At 35.6% G+C, this 23,528-nt stretch overlaps 1 protein-coding gene across 1 annotated transcript; it reads left to right on the forward strand.

The window, feature by feature from the left end:
• Window positions 1–16,093: 16,093 nt before the first annotated feature.
• On the forward strand, window positions 16,094–17,575 carry LOC118741989 (carboxypeptidase N subunit 2-like). Its single transcript, XM_036473954.1, has one exon. It carries the CDS (start codon window positions 16,094–16,096, stop codon window positions 17,573–17,575), a length of 1,482 nt encoding a protein of 493 aa, XP_036329847.1.
• Window positions 17,576–23,528: the final 5,953 nt, after the last annotated feature.

Consider the following 23,528-nt stretch of genomic DNA (forward strand, 5'->3'; position numbering starts at 1 on the left):
AACTTATATACTCATATGTGGGCGGTATCACGCCCATTTTCCAAAATTCCATAATAATGTTACTTCTTTGCAAGGGATTGTTGTTAGTATCAGTTTCGAGCAAATTAATGTCCTTAAATTTCGAAATACCAGAGTTTCAAGCATTTCTGAAATTTACCGTATATCAAAAGTGGCCGTAATTTTAGTCCGATTTCAATAATTTTCAATGTTTTGCTTTTATGTGGCAAGAATAATAACCATACCGAGATACATATATGTGATCATAAGTGGGCGGTGCCACGCCCATTTTTCAAAATTTTATCATAAACATATTTCTTGGTAAAGAATTGTTGCAAGCATCAATTTTGAATAAATTAGCTTTAATATATACTGATTTATCTAAGATTTCGTATTTCTCTAAATTACCGTTATATGGGATGTGGGCGTGGTTATTGTCCGATTTTAAAACTTTTTGGCCATTTTGTATTTTATACCTGTGCCAAGTTTGGGATAAATTGGTGGAGCGCTTACCAAGATATATACATGTAATCGTAACTGGGCGTAACTACGCCCATTTTTCAATTCATTTTTCATTGTAAATATTAATTTTGAGTGAATAGGCTTGAGTAGTTACTAAAATATCACAGTTTTCGTATTTCTGAAAACTATCGTTTTATGGGAGGTAGGCTCATTGTAGGATTGTCCGATTTTGCCCATTTTCCAACATGCGCAACCCAGTTAAATGCCTAATTGGAACTTAGTTGCGTAAATAAGGCATTTCCATCAGTTATAGTTTAGAAAAAAAAAGAGACTGATTCTTTGGTTTGATACATTTCTGAACGCACCCATTTAAACCATTTCTGTTTCGCTTTTTCGTAAACAAATGCTTTAGATTAACATAGCACTTGGTTAACGTGAATTAAGGTACGCATTACGATCATTTATTTTGCTTTGATTGGCTGTGAAAAAAATTCAATCATTTTTTTTTTAGAATTTTCATTACAATGCCGGGGTCAAGATATGACAGCATATGCGGGTCGTTGGTAAAATGCAAAGAAAATCACACAAGTATCTGATTTTGATATTTCCATTTTATTAGATTGAGCTACAGCAAGGCGTAACCGGGTAACATATATTTTGCATCCTAATAATAAATATCAAGATATAAATATTTTACGCTAGACAAGCAGTACTAAGTCGAGTTTTCTTTTGCTGATTCATAGAATAGACATGGGTCATATTTTTGCCTTAGATGTACCACCATTTCGCCATTCACTGCAATAATTTATGTAAATCTTCTATTGCTTAGCAACCCTTATTTTTATTGCCACATATTTTTCCTGTCAAATACAGTCACTTTCCTCCACATTCAGTGACACAAAAGACAGTAAAATTTGCCCAAAGGCCACAAAAAGCACAAACCAATTGCGGCTTAATTTCCACTGATTAACATTGCATCTTCTAAAGTGGCCCATCTCATTGTCCAAATAAACCAAAGTAAATAAACGAGTTCAGGGCACAATCACCTCAATAACTTGTTCGCAAAAACGTGTGCGAGGATAGTCGTTTCCGTTTAACAAATAGCAAATTTAATTGCAAATGTGCTTTACTTTACTTTTGTTATTAGTTGACAATCGCCAGCAAAGATTTGTCATTGTATCGACACGTGACTGTGCATAGAAAAGCGTGGCTCGCCTGCCGAGTCGAAGCAAAGCTAAAGTGCAGTGCATCCTGCCAACGGCAGTTAGCCGATATCCTGCGGCAAGTGTGTGTGGTTTAGTTTGTACAAAAGATTTATGGTTGAAGCTCTTAGTTGGCTGCCCTTGTACAGTGTGAGAAAATTTTAGTGATATTTAAATTTAGTTAATGGTATAAAGTTGGGAAAACAGTTAATTCAGGAGGTTAGAGTTGACGGCAATGTAAATGTGTGGCTCAAGCCGTGTACTATCATACGGTGGAGCCCAGACTAGAGCCCCAATGAGCCTTCTTCTAATAGTAATATCCGCCCTTGAACGGCAATGGGGAACATCCAAGTATGATCATGTTTGGAAAAATATCCTCCCAAAAGTCTATTTGGGATCCAATAATGTAGCTCTAGTTTCATTCCAAGCCTTTTATCTAGCTTAATTCCTACACATTTGACCCATCAAAAAATTTCATCAATTGATAGAACCGCTTTAATTTTATTTCGGATCTTCTTTGCTACCAGTATGAGATTCTCTATCCTGATTCCAGAAATACTCATACCGCTAACTGTTAGTCTCCTCTTGTCAAGCAAAGTCTGCAGGATATTCACGCAGTTTTGGACTCTCTTCTTTAGCAATATCGGGCATCTACTAAATAATAAAAACGTTGGACTCTGCTGTAACTAACCGCACCAAAGCAACTGTAGATCCCCTATACTCTCTATTGCAGTGTGTCTCTAGATGTCACTAAATATTTTTGGCTCAAATTCAGGCAAGACTCCCTTTTCGAAAGACGGCTGCTACTCATATGACCTTTTCCGATCGCACTGTAAGCTGTTAGCCCTGTGTCGCCTTCACAAATCTAAGCTTCTCAGACGTCCAATCTATGAACTGGAAACTGTAGCACGCTAAAATTTAATTTAAATTAGATAAAGTGAAGGTGATTGCTATACTCTACATAAATTCCAACCAGAACCATTCTGTTAGGTACCGTAGCCAAATTGAACTGCAGTCCATTGTGTCCCAGTGGAAATTTCCTTCAGATATCGCTAGTAAAAGTGAATATCAAGTCGGTGTTATTGGAACTTAGTACAATTTGTTTTTCCTTTTATTTCATGTTCCTTTCACATTCGAGCGAGTGTTAGGTACTCAGATCTTTAGGTTTACTTAATAGATTCCTTGGCAACTGATATCTACATCTTGGAGTTGACAGTTCTCCATCTGTATCTTGGTATGAGCTGCCATAGATCAAAGCTCGATTGGGAAATGTCTGCATTCCCCTTCTATTCTTTTTATTCCCACTAATCGTCTTCCCTGTCTTAAGCCAAATCGCCTCAAATAAGCTTTGGATATGATCATCCTATTGGAGAGGATTCAGCTGGCTGCTTGGTTATTCGAAAATATGACTAAGCACGCGCCCTCCTGCGTAGCAGTGTACATATTTGGGTTAAAGAACCAGAATCCCGCTTAATCAGTCGTGATTTTATATTTTCTCTAAGAACTTTCTGTCAAAGTAGATCTCCTTGGGCATGGAACCAAAAAGTCTGCCTCTTTTCAATACTGGTATCTCTATGGGAATACCTGAAGACAAATTCTTTGTATAAGAAGTTGGTACGAGAAAGTCGCATTTGCAGCTCACATTTGGTTGCTTGAACAAAAATATGATGGAAAAACACCTCTATGCAGTGGCGTAGCCAGGATTTGGCTTTGGGGGGGGAGGGGGGATGAAAAAAATGTCCATCGATAACTTAAATCTGTGACACACAATGGCTAGAGGTGTCGCCTGAGTGCATTCTTTCATATATTTATGTATGCGCCAGGTTTACCGTTATATATTTTGTATCTACTCGTTTATTCCATGGGGTCTTCATGCTTTATTTAAATTTAAAAAATTAAATTACTATACCGTTTTAAAAATCTGAAAATTCACTGCGGGAAATTTTTTTATTCTCTTTTTGTCTTCGCCTTCTCGTTTTTGCCTTTATAAAATTTGAAAAAAGGTTTTGAACGAACCATTATATCACATTCCTAGGCAAGTTTGGAAAGAATATTTTCGATCCTAAATTTTATTAAAACAAAATGTCGAAATCAGCTTCATATAGAAACAGTGTCATCGTTAATTAAGAAAGAGATGTTCTTAAATATCATAACTTTACGACACTCACATATTGACTACATTTGACTATTTATTTTATTATATTTTAATTTGAATTATTTGTTTATAAAAATGTAGTTTATTCCTTAACAAACACTAAATGAAAATAAGTTTAATCTTTGAACAACATTAAAAAAAACTCGACAAACTTTCGTAAAAATTCCGAACTTACTATTTCAATTTGATCTCTTAATATTTTGCGGTTTTTTATCTCATTCAATTTTAGTGTAATAAAGTGCAAATTTAAAGTAGCTGTGATTTACAATTGATGTATGGCATATTTTTGACGATGTCGGTAATTTTCTTCCATATTATCTAAGAATGTTCGACGATTTTTTTAATGAAGAAAATGAGGAACGCCTTCATCAAAAAAAAAATATTAAAAATCAACGATAAGTCGCAGCTATGTATTTTAAACTTACGTTTTTTTTGTATTGATCGGGCTACAAAACTGCATACTCAAAATATGTATATCTAGGAAATCTAATTAAAAAGCTCTACGAAAGTTTGTTAATTTTTTTAATGTTGCGCAAAGATTAAACTTTGGATTTATACGGGTTTTGTTAAAGTGTAAACTGCATTTTTATAAACAAATAATTAAAATTATATAATTTTAAGATAAATGGCGAATCAAGTTAACATGTATAAAGTTTTGATAAGCACTTGAAATGTCAAGTTTTAGTACTGAATTCAAAGAAGATGTATCTTTTATCCATTCATAATAACTTAAAAAAATTTGTTTGTTAAGAAGTGTATCTTAAAATATCTGCCTTGACATTTATGGTAAAAGTGTAAGATATGTAAATGTACCTACATAAACTTTCCCGTATATACCATCAAATCATTGGTCTTGAAGGGAATCTATGTATGCCTGCATGCATATTAGCAAATTAAAAAGTCTATACAATTTACAGTCGAAAAGTACAGTTTTTGTATAGATTATGGATTATTTCCCAACACTGTGGGGAACTAAGCAAAATGGCCTAGTGTATTTCGCAAATATTCAAATACATAATCCACCAACCGATAATTTTATATATTCATTTAAAGATAATTGGTCATCAGTCTGAAATAAAAAAATTATAAATCGGAAGGGTAAAATAGTATTGTGTTATTAATTCAAAAAAAAAAGTTTAATTTCACTGACGAAGGGGGGCGGATATATCCCCCCGAATCCCGTCCCCCCCCCCCTGGCTACGCCACTGCCTCCATGTAAGCAGACCCTCATGGTTTTAATCTTCACGTTAGTGTAGTTCAAAAGCGATGCGCTCGCGAAGCAGAGAGTGAATTAAACCAACAGTAGAAGGGTCTGCGCCTCTTTAGATCAATGCCTTCAAGATTTAAATATAGACAGTCTTAGAAGCCATGCCGAGCAATCTCCTTAGTCTCGAAAGCGCTTTTAATTTTGTTAACCAGATGTTGATCGGAAAGTTTTGGGGTTGAGAAAAGTGCGTCTTATAGGTCTACACGATTTGGATAAGTTAAGAGACCTTCTGCCCTATTGTATATACTAAGTAGAAGAAGATGAAAATTTGTGAGAAAATTTCCTTCGCTTTTATCCTAAAATGTAATTTCAAATATTTTCCTCTCTCTTCTTTCTTTCTTTGAGTGTACCACAGATGATCGCCCTCACACACGCATCTTATCACTGCCTAACGCTTAACAATCTAATCATAAACTTTAATGCGTGCCATCCGCCTTCATTTCCATTGCCCAACAGCAACAAAGAGTCCAAAAAAAAAGAACACACTCCATTGCAAAGAAAGAAAATATTAATTTATTGTATTTGCAACTCGGCGACGGCGAGTGGTGGCGCTGCTGCAAAGTGCCAAGTGCGTGGATGTGACAGGTAGCATACGTTAAAACCACGCACAGATTCATTCTCGAGGGGGTGTTTGCAACACAACACGTGCCACCGCATGCTACGACGAGTACACATGACGCACCGTGCAAATGAAGAGCTTGAAGATGCTGCTGCTATATGAAGAAGGCGCCAAAAGTGAAAAATAAACGGAATTGAAAGTGCACACGCTTCGTTATTGTTGTCACACAGCAGTGGCCAGAGATTCTCATTAGAAGAATACCAAGAAAAAAAATCAGGATCATGGGTGGATAGAAAAACAGACAATAAGCGAAAAGCCATTAAATGCAAGCAAGCGACCGCCTGTGTGGATGAGGAGAAGTAAAAGTGGTTGGAAGGAGAGGAAACCAGAAGAGATAGGGGGGGGAGGGTTGAAAGCCGGAAAAGCATATGCTGCAACGTGTACGACTCAAAGCGGAAGCGTTCCCACACCAAGCGCTGTAGCCGGCGCGACGCAGTAATCACTTGCCTGCCGATAACAAAACCACGACGAAATGAAACGCACACGAAACGCAGATAAGTGGCAAGGATAACACAAGGATATGGCATTCAAAATTAAAGCGTTACAACGGGCAGACGAGTGCTCGAACGCACATCCAATCAAATACATATTTTGTTGCACTTGAGTCAATACTGTAACATTTTTAAGTGGCGGTTGAAGAGGTTGTTGGCCGCTGCCCGCTGACTGCTGGTGCCGGGCGAACGTTAGCCACTTCTTGTTGAACCAGCCGAATACAGGCTCTTCAGAACGGCAGTCACAGTCAGACGGCAACCCAAATCAACCCACTACAAGGCATTGCTGACTGCCTGACTGTTAGCCTGCCTGCCACTCATTGCGGCTGGTGCGCAAAACTTTCCCACGTTAAGCCGCAGAGAAGTGTTGCTTATGTCTCCGCTGTTCGGCGGCAATGAAAACAACCAGAGCCCAGCAGCAGTCTGCTTTTGGTCATGGGCTCATCAGCAGGACTTGCAGGCGACCATGCGCGAGGGTTGCAAGCACTTGAAACATGCAACATTTTGCCACACAGCCACCCTCCTCGAGCGCTTAGATCTTCAACTTCAGTGTGCGCTGCGCCTCCTTCCTTCCGTTTTATTAATTGCAGCACCACCAACCAACCAACCAGCCTGGGGTGTGATCTGTTTTTGTTTGCCTGCTGATGCGTCTCGATTTATTCTCATTTATTTATGTTATTTTATGTACCTTGCATTGCTTTTTATTTGCGATTAGCATTAAGGATCATCCCTTGCCGGCATCCTTTTATTACTTTTATACATATGCGTGAATGTGTGTGTGTGTGTGTGTGTGTGTTTGTTGCATGCATGCATGCCTTACTGTTGCTGTCATTATTTGCTGTTTTAGCAATTTACCAACTCATCTACTCGCTCGTTTATTGTCCTTTCGGGCTTTTGTAGCACCTTTTGCGTTTATTCAACCGCCCGTCCGCCTGCCTGCCTTGCCTGCCTGCCTGTCTGTGAAGTGTTCAATATTGTTTTGTATTTTATGGCGAGTAAATTCACATTTTCCTGGTTCCTCAATTATCAACAGCTCATCATTCTTCATTCATGCAAGTGTTACAACCAGCAAGCAGCGGAGGAAAAGCATATTGTTTATTGTGTCCGCTCCTTTATTTCAATTACTTACTTTCATTTGTAGCCGATAAATGTTGTAATTTGTGCTTAAGCGCCCCTTATTGAATTTACTGGTATTTTTTTTTTTTTTTTGAAGAGTCCATGGGAAAATATTTAGTTGCATATGTAAGCGGTTAAATTAGTGTGCTATTTTCCATTAAAGCGATTAAATTGTTTAAAGGTTTTTATACGTTGAAAATTTTTTAATCCAATTTTTTATATTAGTAGTATAAAAGGTCCCATTTCGCCGCATTAATTCAACTAAGTGCCGAATGCCAGTTCACTAATTGATAATACACAAAAGTGTGAAATAAAGGTTCTCGCTGTCGAAATTTAAGAGCGCCTTCCAAGCAGAACTAGCAGCGATACAGAAGGTTTCGAATTGGTTGCTCCTGTCTGGTGTAACACCTTTTAAAGAGGTGAATATCTATCCCGACAGCCAAGCAGTTACATATCAAGGATCTTGGCTCCTTGACGTTTCATTCGAGAACAGCGAAGGATTGTTTGACTTTCTTAAAGACCACATCGTATTATTTTAGGAACTGCATGGCCAATGGCAGTACAGGGGACCCCTGACAAGGCGCGTTTACTCAGCTTAGCGAACGATGAGCGAAGCTGCTACACCCTTCGCGCCACGTGTAGACCGGAGGTGGTCCAGGGAGCTCTTGAGACTAAACAAATTACAACTCTCACTACGGGCTGGGGTTCTAATTGATCATTTCGTGATAGTTAAGCAAGCGGTAAGGCTGAGTATCATCGCTGAGTCTTACTGCACCAGCAGAATGGAGGATATGATAAGGTGGAATAATCTTAAAGGATATAAGTCGCTTGATGAGCTTCGTTTCGGGCACGGAGTGTTTTTCTTATATGAAGGTTGAGGTGTCTTCGTTCTGAAGACCTCATGTTTTTTTTTTTCAGTTTGTTCTCAATTGTTTGCGTTGGATGGCTATTGCAATTAAAGTTTTGGCAGTTTGGAGATACATATTTAATCTGCCGCTTTCGACAGCCCGAAAATGAGTTTCATTTATGCTGCGATGTCTTAGTTTGGTATTTTCGCGAAACTTATACGGCTTCGTGATATGACGCTGAGCAATATCACCAGCTCCCTTGGAATTGGGAAAGGCCTCTCTGAGATTTAAGACAGGACGACTCTCTTCCTTATGATTTTTTAATAGAATATTGAAAAAGATAATACCCTGCGAAAGCAAATTTTATACACAAAAGAATTAATTTGGTGCGTAAGGACGAATGGGAATTCATAGTGTCCTTTTAAAAAACATTAAGAACGGTCTCAAGCTCAATAAAACTGTTGAATAGAAAACACTTTTTTCAAAGTAATTTTTTTGCTTTTTCTTCTGAGGAGCTCTAGAACTATTGAAAAGGTACTCAGAATAGTTTAAATTTGTATTTCTTCCAAACAAATTTTTTTTTTTTTTTTTTGTATTTTATTAGAATATTTTTTTTTTCGATGTAAGTTTTCACCCTTTTTTATTTTCAGGAACTCAAGACTAGGGCAAGCTACTCAGAACAGTTTTAATTTAAATCATTTTTAAACATTTATCAACTTTTTGGAGAAAAAATTTTTTCGGCGTAATTTGGCAGAACCTTTTCTTCTTAAACTATTGAAAAGCTACTCAGAATAGTTATTTATTTGCCTTTTTGGCTAACAAAATTTTTGAAACAAGTTTTTTTTTGGGAAAATATTCAGAAACTGTCTCCTTTTCAAGAACTCCAGCACGGTGGGTCGGAACCAAGTTCAAACGAAAGATCTTGGCACTTCACATTTTCTTCTAAGTAATTTAAGAACAAAAAAATTCGTTAGCCAGGTTTTTAAGAAAACCGAGCTTTTCTGTTTTTTAAGCTTAAAATATTGCTAGTAAACATTAAGTTCAAATTAAAGGCAAGTGCACTTTGAATTGTTTTATAAATTTTATTTCTGTAGTGCCTTGTGAGTAATTTAATGTGAAGTGCCAAGACCTTTGGGTTGAACTTGGTTCCGCCTAGAGATGGCAGCGATTAATCATTTGATTAAATTAATCGATTATTTTTGTTCCGATTAGCGATTAAATTGTATCGTAGTTTTGTGTTTGAATAATCGACTATTAATCGATTAATCGTAAAATAATCGTAAAAATATTTTCAAGAAATATGAATTCTGTAGTTGTCTAAAATCCATCCATAGAACATAATTTTTTGCCAGCTGCATCAACTTTACTCGACCCGCGGTTAAAGAAATTCGTTTCAAAGATCCGTTAAACTTAAATAATGTGCGCAGATGATCTTATGGAAACAGGTAGCGAGTCGTTACCAGAATAAGTAGAAAATGAGGTAAATCTTTGGGGCCTTCATAAATCTCTTTGGCCCGCCCACAAGATGAAATGAGTTTTTATTTAAATTGTGAAGTCATTTAGTTGTAATCTCGGTGCCTGCTGAGCGCCTATTTTCAAAAGCTGCTGCTACAGACACCGAGAAACGCAACCGCTTTACAACAAAACGCTTATCAAAGCTTTTATTTTTGAAAAATTGGCTAAATAATAAATAATTATCGCCGCTAAAAATACTTTTTTTATTTTATTTAAGGCAAATAAACGAGATAATTATACATTTTTTTATGGAAAAGTGCTTTTGCGAATACTGACTGTGAAAAAGTGTCTTTAAAAATTCGATTAACCGATTATTTCTCAAAAATTGCAATTAATTGCAAATATTATTTTTTTGGCTTGTGATTATGTAATCATATGATTAATTATTAGATTATTTAATTTTTTTTTGCCATCCCTGGTCGCCACCCACCGTGCTAGAACTATTGAAAAACTACTCAGAATGGCTGTTTTTGTCTCTTTGCGGCATTCCGATGCCAACTTCACAGACATTTCATATTGCCATTCTACATAGCACAAAATTTTTAAAATAATTTTTCGAAGTAGGTAATCACATTTTTGAAATTTCAAAGCGGTTTTATAAAAAAAAACGCAGTTTTACTATAATTGACCTGTTTCCTGTTTAATTATTTTGATTTTTTTCTTCAAAGCAGCGTCATGAAGCTTAAAAATCAAATATAAAACTCAAAATCAAAAACAGCGTTGCTTTCATCACCAAAACGATTCTGAAAAAATTTGCAATTTGAACACCTTCATTAAGTTACAGCAATTTGAAAGCTTCGCTGCGCTCAAAACAGCTCCGCTCGGCTCGGCCCCTGCTTCCCGTGTGTACGTACATACCTTTAAAACAGCCCTGTGCAGCGTCCGCCCGGCGGGTGTATTCGGAATGCTCTGCCGAAGCTGCCCAACTCTGCTGTAAAGCATAGTGTATACCGCTTGCTCAGATTGTTTCTATATAAACTTATTACAAAACAAAATCAACCTTTATAACTTAGTATTGTTGACACTCTGCTGCAATTTTGCCATAATTTTTTATTGCACTAAGTACACCCCGAACGAGTTTTATAAGTTTCTTGCTATCTCTTGCCAGAAAATAGTCAAAATAAATAGACCGACTACCTGTTCACGCTTGCAGCCAATTAGACCACTTCGCACCAGCAGCCAGCAGTGCAACGAGTGTCATTATCACCAGCAGCATCATCATGTAGGATCATTAGTGCCATCAGTGGCAGTGGCAAATAATACTTGGCTAAATGCAATTGTTTTTTGTAGAAAAGAAAAAGCGGTGAAAAAAAAATATTTAGTACCGGTAACACCCAGCAATTGCCAGCGACACCGTCTGCAGCACCGGCAGTGGTGTTGGAAGCAACTTTATGGCCCCTTATGGTGTAACACAAGCGCACACACAGCAAGAACGCAGCGCGAGGAGTTGTGTGGGGGCCACAGCAGCAATTATGCGACAGTAAAAACTGTGTAATTTTTAACGTTTATGGATTTTTAATAATTGCACTAATTGGCCGCCAGGTGCACGTTCGTAGATACACAGTGTGTTCGTAGATACACAGAGTGTAGTGTTCCGATCTGCGGTGCGCTGCAATTTCTTATGACTTCTGTTAGTCTCCGTATTTGTTTCTACCGACTATCTTTTCTGTCTGCCTTGTTTTCAACTCGCTACTGCTCCATATTTGTACGTCTCAAATTCCACTGCACCGTCTAACTGCACCGCTTTAATATTTATTCATAAGCCTAACAAACCTATGAGTTTGAAGTTAACCTGTGGGATGAGTTGGCCAAAGGGTAGACTGCGCGTAATTTGCGATTCCTAAGCACGTTTCATTATAATTTTAGTGCACTTAACAGTTTCATAGCTAACGTTTAGTTAAAGGCGGCGTCTATACTGCAGTGCACCCCCGTTTATTTAGTTGCTGGTCAGAATGGCAGTGGAATCGGCGTGCACTCGCTCGTGATTTACCCGTTGACCTCCTGTGCGCTACCGTTTCGCTGGCTGAAGATGTCGCCCAAATGGTAACGCCAGTTAGCTACTTGAATCGAATGAGGCACTTGGTGCTGTTATGTTGCCACGTAATTTTGCCAACGCTACTGTACTTAAATCATCATAAATTTCCTAAAATAGAGCTCGCCAAATTTTTTTTTTTTTCGATTTAATTTTCTTTTCTTTCTCGTTTGGTTTGGAATCTAATTTTTTCATAAACGTGCCCACTCGCAATGCGGAAGCGTGCAGGTACTTCATAAGTATTCAATTACCAGCAATTTTAGCAATACAAAATGCTAGATGTTGTGAAGTTTTGCGATATGTATGTATGTATTTGGGATTTTTTTTTCTTTTGTGTGCTCCTCTGCGAAGAGCTGTGGTTTATATTAATATATACATTTAACTATATAGAGCTGACTATAGTGATGATATGTAGTGCATACGTACGGTGGTGGGAAAATAAATAGGGCCGCGATATTTTAACCAGTTTTCGCCATTTTTTCTTTTGCTTATTTAATGTTTAACATTTTTTTTTTTAAATTTTAGCTCACTATCTAAAAAAATCACGTAAGCTCAAATTTCAAACAGTGTACAAAAATTTTAAAAATTAAACAAAATTTCATCAAATATTTTAATCAGAATCTTTTTTAATGTTGGTATGTAGTTTAATGAAATTTTAATATAATAAATTTAAAAATTGAAGTAGCAGGATTTATCGTTTATTTTTTTTTTGGTGAGGTTGTCATCCTCTTTCTTCCATATAAAGTATGCTCGGATTTTTTTATTTATTTATTTTTGCTGAAATTCGTCGAATTTTTATAAATCTTGTACAAAGTATGAAATTTTGATTTTTTATAAAAAAATATAATAAACAAAAAAAAAATAGCCAAAACTTGTTAAAATACCGCGTCCCCATTTTTTCCCCGCCGCCGCACAGTGGGCTGAAACCACACCCTGTGGTCAAAATAAAGTATATGCTCTTGGGATTAACCTTTTTGGAAGATTTTTTTTATTAGCGTTGAGTTCTTAAGGGAAAAATAAAATAATTGAAACCAAATATTTAAGGTTACTTATAGCCGAACAAGTAATGGCTAAATATTAATTTTTAACCTTAACTTCATTCACTCATTAAGTTTCCCTTGAAATATATGTATGTATTTATCTTTAATTAAAAATCAAAATCACCCAAACAGCTTAATCCAAAAAGGAGATATTTTATTAAGGGACTCAATTCAGCCCACTGTGCGCCGTAGATGCACTGGCGCATTTATATGGTAAATAATTTTATCTGTTACGACATGCGTTAAAAACAAAAAAAAAACTATTGTATGTCACGAAACAATCAATATACCTCCGAAAACAGAGTCAAATATAGTAAAATTGGAAGGGTCAAACATCATTTTTCGTATATAGTTTGTTCGCTATTTTTGCTTAGAATTAATCGTAGAATTTGAATTTGCAATACACTTTCTTCGATAATTTTGCTTCTAACAAATAACTCCGCCCTAATGTTCAAGAAAATAAAATATAATTATTAACTAACGTAATTAGATGCGGTATGCATATGTAGGCAATTATGTTGAAAAAAAAACATATATCTATAGTATGCATGTGGCACAAAACAAATGTATGCATGTATGTATATATGTATGCACAACAAACCTTATCATCGCATCAAGCCAGCCTCCAAAAACGCCGTTAGAATTGAAATATACAAGAATACAATATGAAGGCAAATTTGAGCAAAAATATACCAACATAAATAAATGTACTCGCACATATTTTCGAGTAACGCTTATCAGTAGCATAAGAACTACATAGTTTCCGATAAGTAAATATTCAAATATTACTCATTCCTTAACGGAAAACAATAATTTGCGTCATTCTGTGAGTAGCTAGGAATGGTTTAGTTTTGGGATGGTATTACTTGCTCATACATATTTGTTTTTATCGGGACGTCTAATCGACATGTTTGATGTATCATTGAAAATGTTTTGCAGAGTGTGTCCAGATTTCAAATTTCAGAAACGCTCCTCTGAATTCTTAAAAATTTGCTTGACTGGTTGCGAAAAAATTAAGGTTTTTGTCGACTTATCGTTATTCTGTAGGTCAATACCTTCCCAACGATCCTTATGTATTGTACTTCGGCTACTACATAGTTCAAAATATTTAGAACTGAAACGATTTTGGCTCGTATCTCCGCTACGTCGTGTTTTGGTATGAATATATCGAGCCCAACCGGTAAAAAGAGTAAGCGACATTTTTTTTTAATTCATTTTTTTTTTTGATGCAGAAATGCATCCAGATTCTCCAGAAACATTTCTGCATTAAAGCAAAATTTAGAAAAAAATGTCGCTTACAACATTTTAGCGATTAGGACTCGATATGTACAATATGTTTGTCTGGCTGCAAATACCTTTATTTTTCAGAAAAAATTAAAAAGGTTTTGCTCCGGATTGTTTCGATTCGAATGTCGTTGTGGGCGTGGCTGGATCCCGAAAGTCAAAAAAAGGCAATATTTTCAACTGCACCACTCGGCCCATACTATTCATATGGATATCAGTAGAAAGATCCTAAAACATCCCAGTCGGAAAAGTAGTAATGCATTACGTGTGTGATAAATAATATAATGTATTTTTTATGAGTTCTCGATTATATTACTGCTAACTATGTAATCAGCATTCTAATGTATTCAAAAAGTTCCAAAAATTTCATATTAAAGACACATCCATTTCTCGATACTAGGTAATTCAAAATTGAATGCCCCACTTTTCGAATGTGAAAGGGGTTGTTTTACTGATTATTTTTTCGATTACTATACATTTTCTCACTGGGATGCTACCGGAACGATGTCTTTTGAGCTTATAATAATAAACATGTCATTGCGTTACTGGCTGAAAACTAAAAATTGGGCTGCTGGAAATAAAAAATATAGAAGTTTCGTTTGCAACGTTCCGAATAAATAAGAATATTTTCCGTTAGGATCCAATGCAGTTAAAAAAATGCGCTTCAATTTTTCTAAACTTTTCGCGATTTACTGGAACTTTTGGAATCTGTTGAAAATTTGTCTAGACTTTTCAAGACTTTCTGTATTTTTCGAGATATTTTGACACCTTTCTAAATTTTCAGGACTTTTTGTGGATTTCGGGATCCATATAAAATTTTTCGGGTATTTTCGTTACTTTCGGGATCTACTAGCACTTTTCTAGAATTAACGGGGCCTTTTGAGATTTTCAAGATCGAAAATGTTCGAGCCTTTTTGTGGCCCTCGGAATCTTTTGACACTCTTTTGAAATTTTTTGGACTTTTTGGAACTTGCAGGATTTATGATATATTCTGAATTTTTCGGTACTTTTCATGGCTTTCGGAAACTATTGATAACAAAGTGGTATAATTTTTCATTACTATTTTCACATTTTTATGATTAATTTTATTTCTTACATAGGTGGCAACTCCATTAAAATATTTACTTCTATTAAAATTTTCTCAAAATTTATCTTCAGAAAATATTGTACGATTTTTATTTTTGACTTATATATTTAAGAAATGTTATTTTAGGAAAGGTGGCAACTCTACTACTCTATTATTTACATTACATTTTACCTACCTGGTTGCCAAGTCGAAATTTCTTGATACCTACTTATAGTTAATGACCTAATTTTTTATTTATTTTTTCTCCTGAGAATAAAAAATATTATAAAAAGTATATCAAAAACAAGTAGGGCATTTTAAGAAGTGAACTGAATTTGTATTTTAGTATATCCTAGTACCAAATTCTGTGAAACACGCAGTTTCGAACAAAATGTTGGTTAGGGCCTTTGTGAATTAAGGTAACGATATCTTCTTTCCAAATATATATTTCATTATTTGAAAGTTGTGAGTAAGTATAAGGAAGCAAAGCAAACATGAGCAAATACTTTGAATACACTTTTCCAAAAACTTTTGCAGCCCTCTGGTTCCAATCTCATAAGTTAACTTTTTTTTTTATTTTACAAAAGTGACTATTATTTATTAATAAATTTGTATTCGCCGGATCAACCAGTATAATAAAGCTCTCCAAAAGAACTTTTATAGTCGCATTTTTGACCGTGAACGTACATAAATACTTACATACATAAGTATGAAGGGCGCAAAAATCCAAAACGTTGCACACAATCTAAAACTACAAACACACATCTTGAATAATGTGTATTGTGCACAGATTTCAAAAAAAAATCTTGCTTCCCCATTAAATGAAAAGAATTTATGCGATAAGCAGCCGAATATTTTGCAATCTCTTATATTTGGCTACAGTCGCTTGATGTTTACAAATTATGCTTCATGCTGAATGCTGATTTTAGTTACAAAACGAATTTTAAGCTAGCAACACACACTTAAAATTTGAAGTGTTATTACCTAAAAACAAATAAAATGTTCACTTTCACGCGTATAAAATTACTTTTACTGCTCTTACAAACACTCGAAATTTTGGGGCATCCGAACGTCAGTGAATTCACCTACGAGACTTGCAAGCAGCTAAATGCCACCGTCAACATTACCTGTACCGAACTGGATACGCACACCACCATAGTATTCAACAATGAGGATCACTTCAAAATTTACGTCTCAAAGGACTACCAAAGCTTCACCATTTCATGCATAGGCACAGCAGAGGACATGTTGCAAATTGTCGGCAATCTACCCGAACTCTCGCTGGGCCGAATACAAGACATCACAATCGACGGCTGTATACCCTTCGACGATATATTCCGGCGACTAGGCATCAGCACGGGCACAATGGTGAAGCTACAACGCGGCGTCACCAACACACCGCTCAAACGCAGCCACCTCACCAGCCTGGATGGTGTCATCGAATTCGTACTAAGTGGCTTCGATCAACTGGATGTCGATATACTTACGGATATGCGAAGCATTGAAACACTAAAGTTTGCATGGTTGGAGGCACCTTTGCCCGCTGGCTTCCTAGAGCCAATCAGCGCACACTTAAGGCAAATACAAATGCGTGATAATCGCCTGCAAACGCCACCAGCGCGCCTATTTGCACCGTTGCACCACCTCGAGTTGCTCGATTTGAGCTACAATGGTTTGAGCGTCATACCAGCTGATAGTTTTGAGCAACTCTACAATCTAACTGAATTGGATTTGAGCAACAATCGAATTGAACGCCTGCCAGCGGATGTCTTCCGCTCCCTGCGCGAACTCACGGTGCTATATCTGTCAAATAATCGCTTGCAGCAACTGGAGCTCGGCACCTTTGCTAAGCTCGGCAGTTTGCAACATCTCGAAATCGAAAATAATGCGCTTGACCTTGACGCTGCGGTAGCCTGCAACATCTTCGACGGCCTCACCAAGCTGGAGTATTTGGAGTTGAGCAACAATTCGCTTAGCGTTTACTGCTTGCCACATCATATGGGATCGGTGCGCGTTAAAGTGGCGCATAACCGTATAAGCGCGTTGCTGGTGCATGCTGCTGGTGAAAATCAGCCGCGTCAGTTGGCCAACTTGAATCTGCGTAACAATCGGCTGCGGCAATTGAGCGAGGAAACGCTGCTGTATCTGCATGATTCTTTAGCGGATATATCGCTGGCGCATAATCCCTGGCAATGCGATTGCGCATCGGTGCTTTGGTTTAATTTTGTTAAGCTGAATAGCAAGCGTGTGAGCGATTTAGAAGAGTTGAGCTGCGCTGATGGCAACGCAGAGGGACAGGTGGCCCGGCTGACATCGAGTGATGTGTGTAAACCGGAGTCACATTTGTATTACATAATCGCGATTGTTGCACTCGCAACTGTTGCGCTGACGCTGTTGGCTGTGGCAGTTGGGGCATATAGGCGAGCGGCGCGACGGAGTGCCGGAAAGCAGAATAGTTGCGCAGAAAGTGAATTGAGTTAAAGTGAATTAGCCGTTCAAGTGTTGGCGGTAGTTTTCATAAGAGCTCTCCGATGAGATTTACGGCATAATAAAAAATTATAATTTATTTTAGAGTCTTATTAATTAAAGAGAAATGTAAGGAACGATATTGTATAAACAAGTAAGGACAATGCGCTCTTCGGTTATGCCGAAGGCTTCATACCTTTCATGTAGATCAGAAAATTTTACTTCCACTCATGGGCGTAGCCAGGTAGGGGCAGGGGGGTGCTCGAACCCCCCTAACTTTAAAATTTTCCTTATATACATATATATAAAATAGTACCCGGAAATGCCAGCTTAATAGGGTCGAATTGTTGCCACTTCAAGATAGAATCGTAAAATTATCCATTATATTTGAATAAATTTTTTATTTATTTTTATAATTTTTTTTTAACAAAATTCTGCAAAAACTATATTCTTTTTCGTTTATACCTTTACACAAGAATATATCGATGGCTGAGTGGAAGATCGACCTATGCTGCCGACAGTTCGAAAACGCCCCATCTCAGAAAAATTTTCAAAAACGCCCTATTTCAGAATTTGATTGATAAACGCCCTATTTCAGAATTTTATTGAAAAACACCCTATCTCAGAATTTGGTTGAATAACGCCCTATTTCATAATTCGGTTCAAAAACGCCCTATCTCAAACGAAAATACATTGAAAATAAGCTGAGATAGGGCGTTTTTGAATCGGCAGCTAAGATAGGGCGCTCTTCAACCAAATTCTGAGGTAGGGCGTTTTTCAATCAAATTCTTTAAAAGTTTTCTGAGATAGAGCGTTGTTGAAAATTTTTCTGAGATAGGGCGTTTCCACTCAGCCATCGATATTCACTATGAAATGAAATGGAGCTGAATCCATAGTAGTTAAAATGTTTTTTCTGAGATATAATTTTTTTGGTAAAAATACATTTTTGAGGTACATACATACTTAATGTGACCAACCCTACTTCTTTCGGAAGTACGGTACTTCTTTTTGAGCCGTTGTACTTCGTACATCGAAGTACAGTCAAATGTACTTATTTGCAATGTTCTGTACTAACCCAAGGCACATTGAACAGATAGTATCAGTATAGCAGCTGCTTTGATTTTTTTTTTCAAATTATTCGCTCTCTAAAATGTCAAATATTTTTAATTTCTTCTCGCAAAAAAATATAAATTGTCAAAATCTTTTTAAATGTGAAACCTTTTCCCATACAAAACAAGCAATTGAAAAGCAACGTTTGGAACGTTCACCTAACTCCTCAGCACAAACGCTGATTACTGGGCATTGCATATGATGTATCAATGCTTCGAGAACCAAACAAAATTTACTAAAAAAGAATGTCGCACTTTAGGTAAGACAAGAAAAAATACGAAATACATATTAATGTTGTTTTTGCTTTAATACCTGTTTGATATGCCTTGGTACTACCTTTTAAGTTGAATTTTCTTCAACTGTTTCGAAAAATTTCAAAAGCTTAGTCATCTCAGTTAAGAAAGGTACTCATAGATCAACACATAAATTATGACTTTCAATCCTTTCACTCCTCTAGCTGACAAATTTCATTACAAACTAGCAATTACCCGGCGTGCTTCGCTGCGCCTTAAATGTATTTTTGTGTTGTAACTCTCCCCGTAAGCTCTTATGGCCTCATTTACAAAATATTTTTAAAGAACTTTATGAAGTTAGATTTAAAAAAATCGATCTATGCAGCATTGTTTATTTTTTTTTAGTTAATATATTTTCGAAGGTAATTAGAAAATATGTAAAGAACCGACTTTCTCTTGGAAATTTAATTTATAATCTTATAACTGGAGTCTACTATCGCACCCTTTCCTCAAACGTGTATTAATTCAATATTCAAATAACGTATATTTATATAATTTGAAAAAATCTCCCTACTATACAAATATGTACAGCAATATTAACTAATATTTTCAAATGTTGTGAGAGGGAGTAACAAAACAAAATTACTTTTAAGGCGCAGCGAAGCACGCCGGGTATTCGCTAGTTAGTTAATATTGCTGTACATATTTGTATAGTAGGGAGATTTTTTTCAAATTATATAAATATACGTTATTTGAATATTGAATTAATACACGTTTGAGGAAAGGGTGCGATAGTAGACTCCAGTTATAAGATTATAAATTAAATTGTTGTCAATGTTTTTTAATAATTGTAAACATTCGCCAGCTGTTTCTGTTTATTTATTAGTAAAAGGCAGGACTGCCAGTCTTGCGGCAAAACAATAATAAAAATCCAAAAAAACACGTAAAGCCAAACAGAATTAATTGCAAAACGTGCAATGATACACACATTAAATTTTTTATGTGCACCCTCCACACAGACCCCAATTACCCCTGAAAATTTCATTGAAATCGGGCAAGCCGTCTAGGAATGATAGAAATCTCTTATGTGCACCCTCCACACAGACACCAATCACTTCTGACAATTTCATTTTATGTGCACCCTCCACACAGACCCCAATCACCCCTGAAAATTTCATTGAAATCGGGCAAGCCGTCTAGGAATGATAGAAATCCGAAAAAACACGTAAAGCCAAACAGAATTAATTTTTTTTTTTGTTTTTGCAAAACGTGCAAAGATACACACATGAAATTTCTTATGTGCACCCTCCACACAGACCCCAATCACCCCTGAAAATTTCTTTGATATCGGGCAAGCCGTCTAGGAGGAGTATGCGAACAGGAAGTTTTGCCACTTAATTTTATATATATAGATGGCTACTCAATCAAAAAAAAATTAAAAGGTGTTAGAGAGTTTAAAAATTCTGTGGCGAATCAAGCTTGCTCCTGTGGATATTCAGAAACGAGAGTATCGATGCCACAGTAAATATTTTCTTATCCGGGCAACATATTAACTATTTCCTCATTAACTATCAATATTGTCAATGTTTTTTAATAATTGTAAACATTAACTATCGTACAGTCCTTATTTTTTGGACACGGAATTGCTCAACCCTTCAAGTGGGTTTGATTAAACTTACATATCGCAAAATATACTATTATTATACTTATCTTAATTTTTGAGTCTGGGGAAAGTTCTCGAACTTCTCTAACACGCAAAAGAAATTTGAAATATTCCCACATTTATCTAAGTTTTCCAGCATTTTAAAATCATAGATGTAAAATTGAAAATAAAAAAAATTAAATTTTTCCAAAATATTGTTCCTAGCATACCAGCGGAGTCCGATAACAGACCGTATAGGGAGCATACTCTTACCGTTTTCGCATATTCTGCTTTTACGATTTTCTCATTACTTTCATACTATTTTCGGTGTTCAGTTTCTGTACTTCTTTGAGCTGTGAAATAGTTGGTCACATTATACATACATACTACAATGTAGTAAATAATTTTCACACGACATATACAGTGCTGAACAGAAGTATTGGCACAGAGAATTTTTCGCAATATATGCAAAGTTCTTTATTCTAATTTATTTTCGATATTTTTTTTATAAAAATAATGATCATTCTACACCACAAAACATAATAATAAAAGCCCTAAACTTTGTGCAAAACTCAGGAAAAATCATCAAATTTGCACACTAATTTGCAACTTTTTATTCAGATTTTCTCGAAAAATTCTAAGTACGCAGTTTTATAGCCCATTCAAATTTAGTATAACAAAGTGCAAGTTTGAAGTCGCTAGAAAATCGCATTGATTTTTGGCAATTTTTTTTCACGCAAGTTCTTCCATACAAAGTAATTCGACAATTATTTTTTGTATGGAGAAAATGAGCAACACCTTCCACTAAAAAAATTGCCAAAAACCAACGCGATTTTCTAGCAACTTTAAACTTGCACTTTGTTATACTAAATTTGAATGGGCTATAAAACTGCATACTTTGAATTTTTTTAAAAAATCTGAATAAAAAGTTGCAAATTAGTGTGCAAATTTAAAGAATTTTCCTGAGTTTTGCACAAAGTTTAGAGATTTTATTATTACGTTTTCTGGTGTAAAATGAACTATATTTTTATAAAAAATGATCGAAAATAAATTAGAATAAAAAACTTTGCATATATGACGAAAAATTCACTGTGCCAATACTTTTGTTCGTCACTGTATATTATTATTTATTATTATTAGATGTAGTGTGGGTACTGCATTAGTTAGGGAGATAGGTAAATTTTTTAATTAAAAATATCATATCTCCGGAAAAAACATTTAGCTACTAAGGTTTCAGCTCGAGTGCAGTTCAAAGTGCCTATTTTCTTATGAAAAAGTATGAAAGAAAAAAGATAGTTTTTGCAAAATTTGATTTCGAAACAATTTTAATAGAAATACATAAAAAATTTATAACAATAAAAATCGCGCGGCAACAATTGCCAAATGTATGGTAAATAAAAAAAAATCGCCAGATATCGATTTCTATTTTTTCGAGCAAAAAAACACGGCTGTCTTTGTATGGACCAACAAACAACATATTTCAGTTACATCGAAATTAAAACTCATGATTGTCATGAAAGGTATAAAGTGCGACCATAACGTCAGGCAGTATCGAATTTAGAATCTTTTTATAAACACTTTTTTTTAATAAAAAAGCATAAACCCAAATACATAAATAGTATGTTTTCTTTATGTCTGATTTATGCGTTATGATTTCAGCTATTTGACCTTTGCAAGCAGTTTGATTGCTGGCACTTCGATAATTTTTTCCCGAAATTGATAATTTGTTTCTTTGTTTATCAAATTTCGTAATTTATTTTTCAGTTTGGCACCTTTTTCGATTCGGTGATAGATACATATTCGAAATGTAGAATATATCCTCCCCTTACACATTTATGTATGTTTTTAGGTCAATAGAGGCCCGTTCTGATTCCACATAGCCCGTAAGAGTCTTCATAGGGAAGTGCAATTGTTTTCTGTTTAAACTTAGGAGCAACGATGAGCCTTTCCTGTTATAGAAACACTAAATACACCCGGATATCGCCTCTACGGTAAATTACGCGTCTGTTACAAAAAAATATATGTCCACAATATTGCGAATGATCAGACGCCTTCACAGGTTTTCTGGCCTGAGCCTTATACGGACGGAGGTGTATATGCCCCAATTTTTGCCACATCTAAGTTTAAAATCCACACCAAGCTTTGCTGGTGTTGTGTCTTTTAGTGCTAACGCCGACATTAAGATTATAGCTTTATGATATCTGATCTGACGTTATCTAAAAGCGATGCATTGCCTTCGGATATAAATATGTATAGTTATGCATTCTCAAAATATTTCTAAGAAATCCAATTAAAAGGCCCAGAATGTTTACCAAAGTTTGTTGATATTTTTTTAATATTGCACAAAAATTTAAACTTGCACTTATACGGTTTTTGTTAAAGAAATAAATATATTTTTATTAAAAATAGAATATTTAGATAAAAAATAATAAAATAAAAAGGCAAAACATGTCAATGTGTGAGTGTCTTATGGTTATAATATTCACTTTATATTGATTCCATATATTCCCATAAAATTAAAAATAAATTGAAACCTCAGAGGAGTCAGAAGATTTCATTAATTAAATGTAGCTTTTCCACCCAGTAGGAAATCTTTGATGTTAAAGTCTAACTTGATAATTTAGTTTTAGTTCTTTAGGCTATTTATTTGTTAGCAGCTGTCCGCTGAGCTTTTGGTAATGGTCTGTTTTATTAAAATGTATTTTTGAACTATCTAGTAGAAACGTAGTAATACCTTTCATAAGTTTCATTATTCAAAACAAATGCAACAGCTGTATCGATATTCCTTCTCTCCAACATTCGGCATACGCGCACAATCAAAGCGCATTACATATATTATTTCTAACCATTCGAGTGCACCAAACCGGCTAACCGGCTCACACAAGGCAAAAGTGACGATATAGCTGGACAAAAATAAATAACTAATAAAATTGGTTTGGGGTATGGGAAATTAAAACTAAATGATGGTTTTAAACTATTTATG

This window comes from Rhagoletis pomonella, unplaced genomic scaffold (assembly GCF_013731165.1).
Source record: "Rhagoletis pomonella isolate Grant_MI unplaced genomic scaffold, Rhpom_1.0 Rhpom_scaffold_00006, whole genome shotgun sequence".
Taxonomy (NCBI): domain Eukaryota; kingdom Metazoa; phylum Arthropoda; class Insecta; order Diptera; family Tephritidae; genus Rhagoletis; species Rhagoletis pomonella.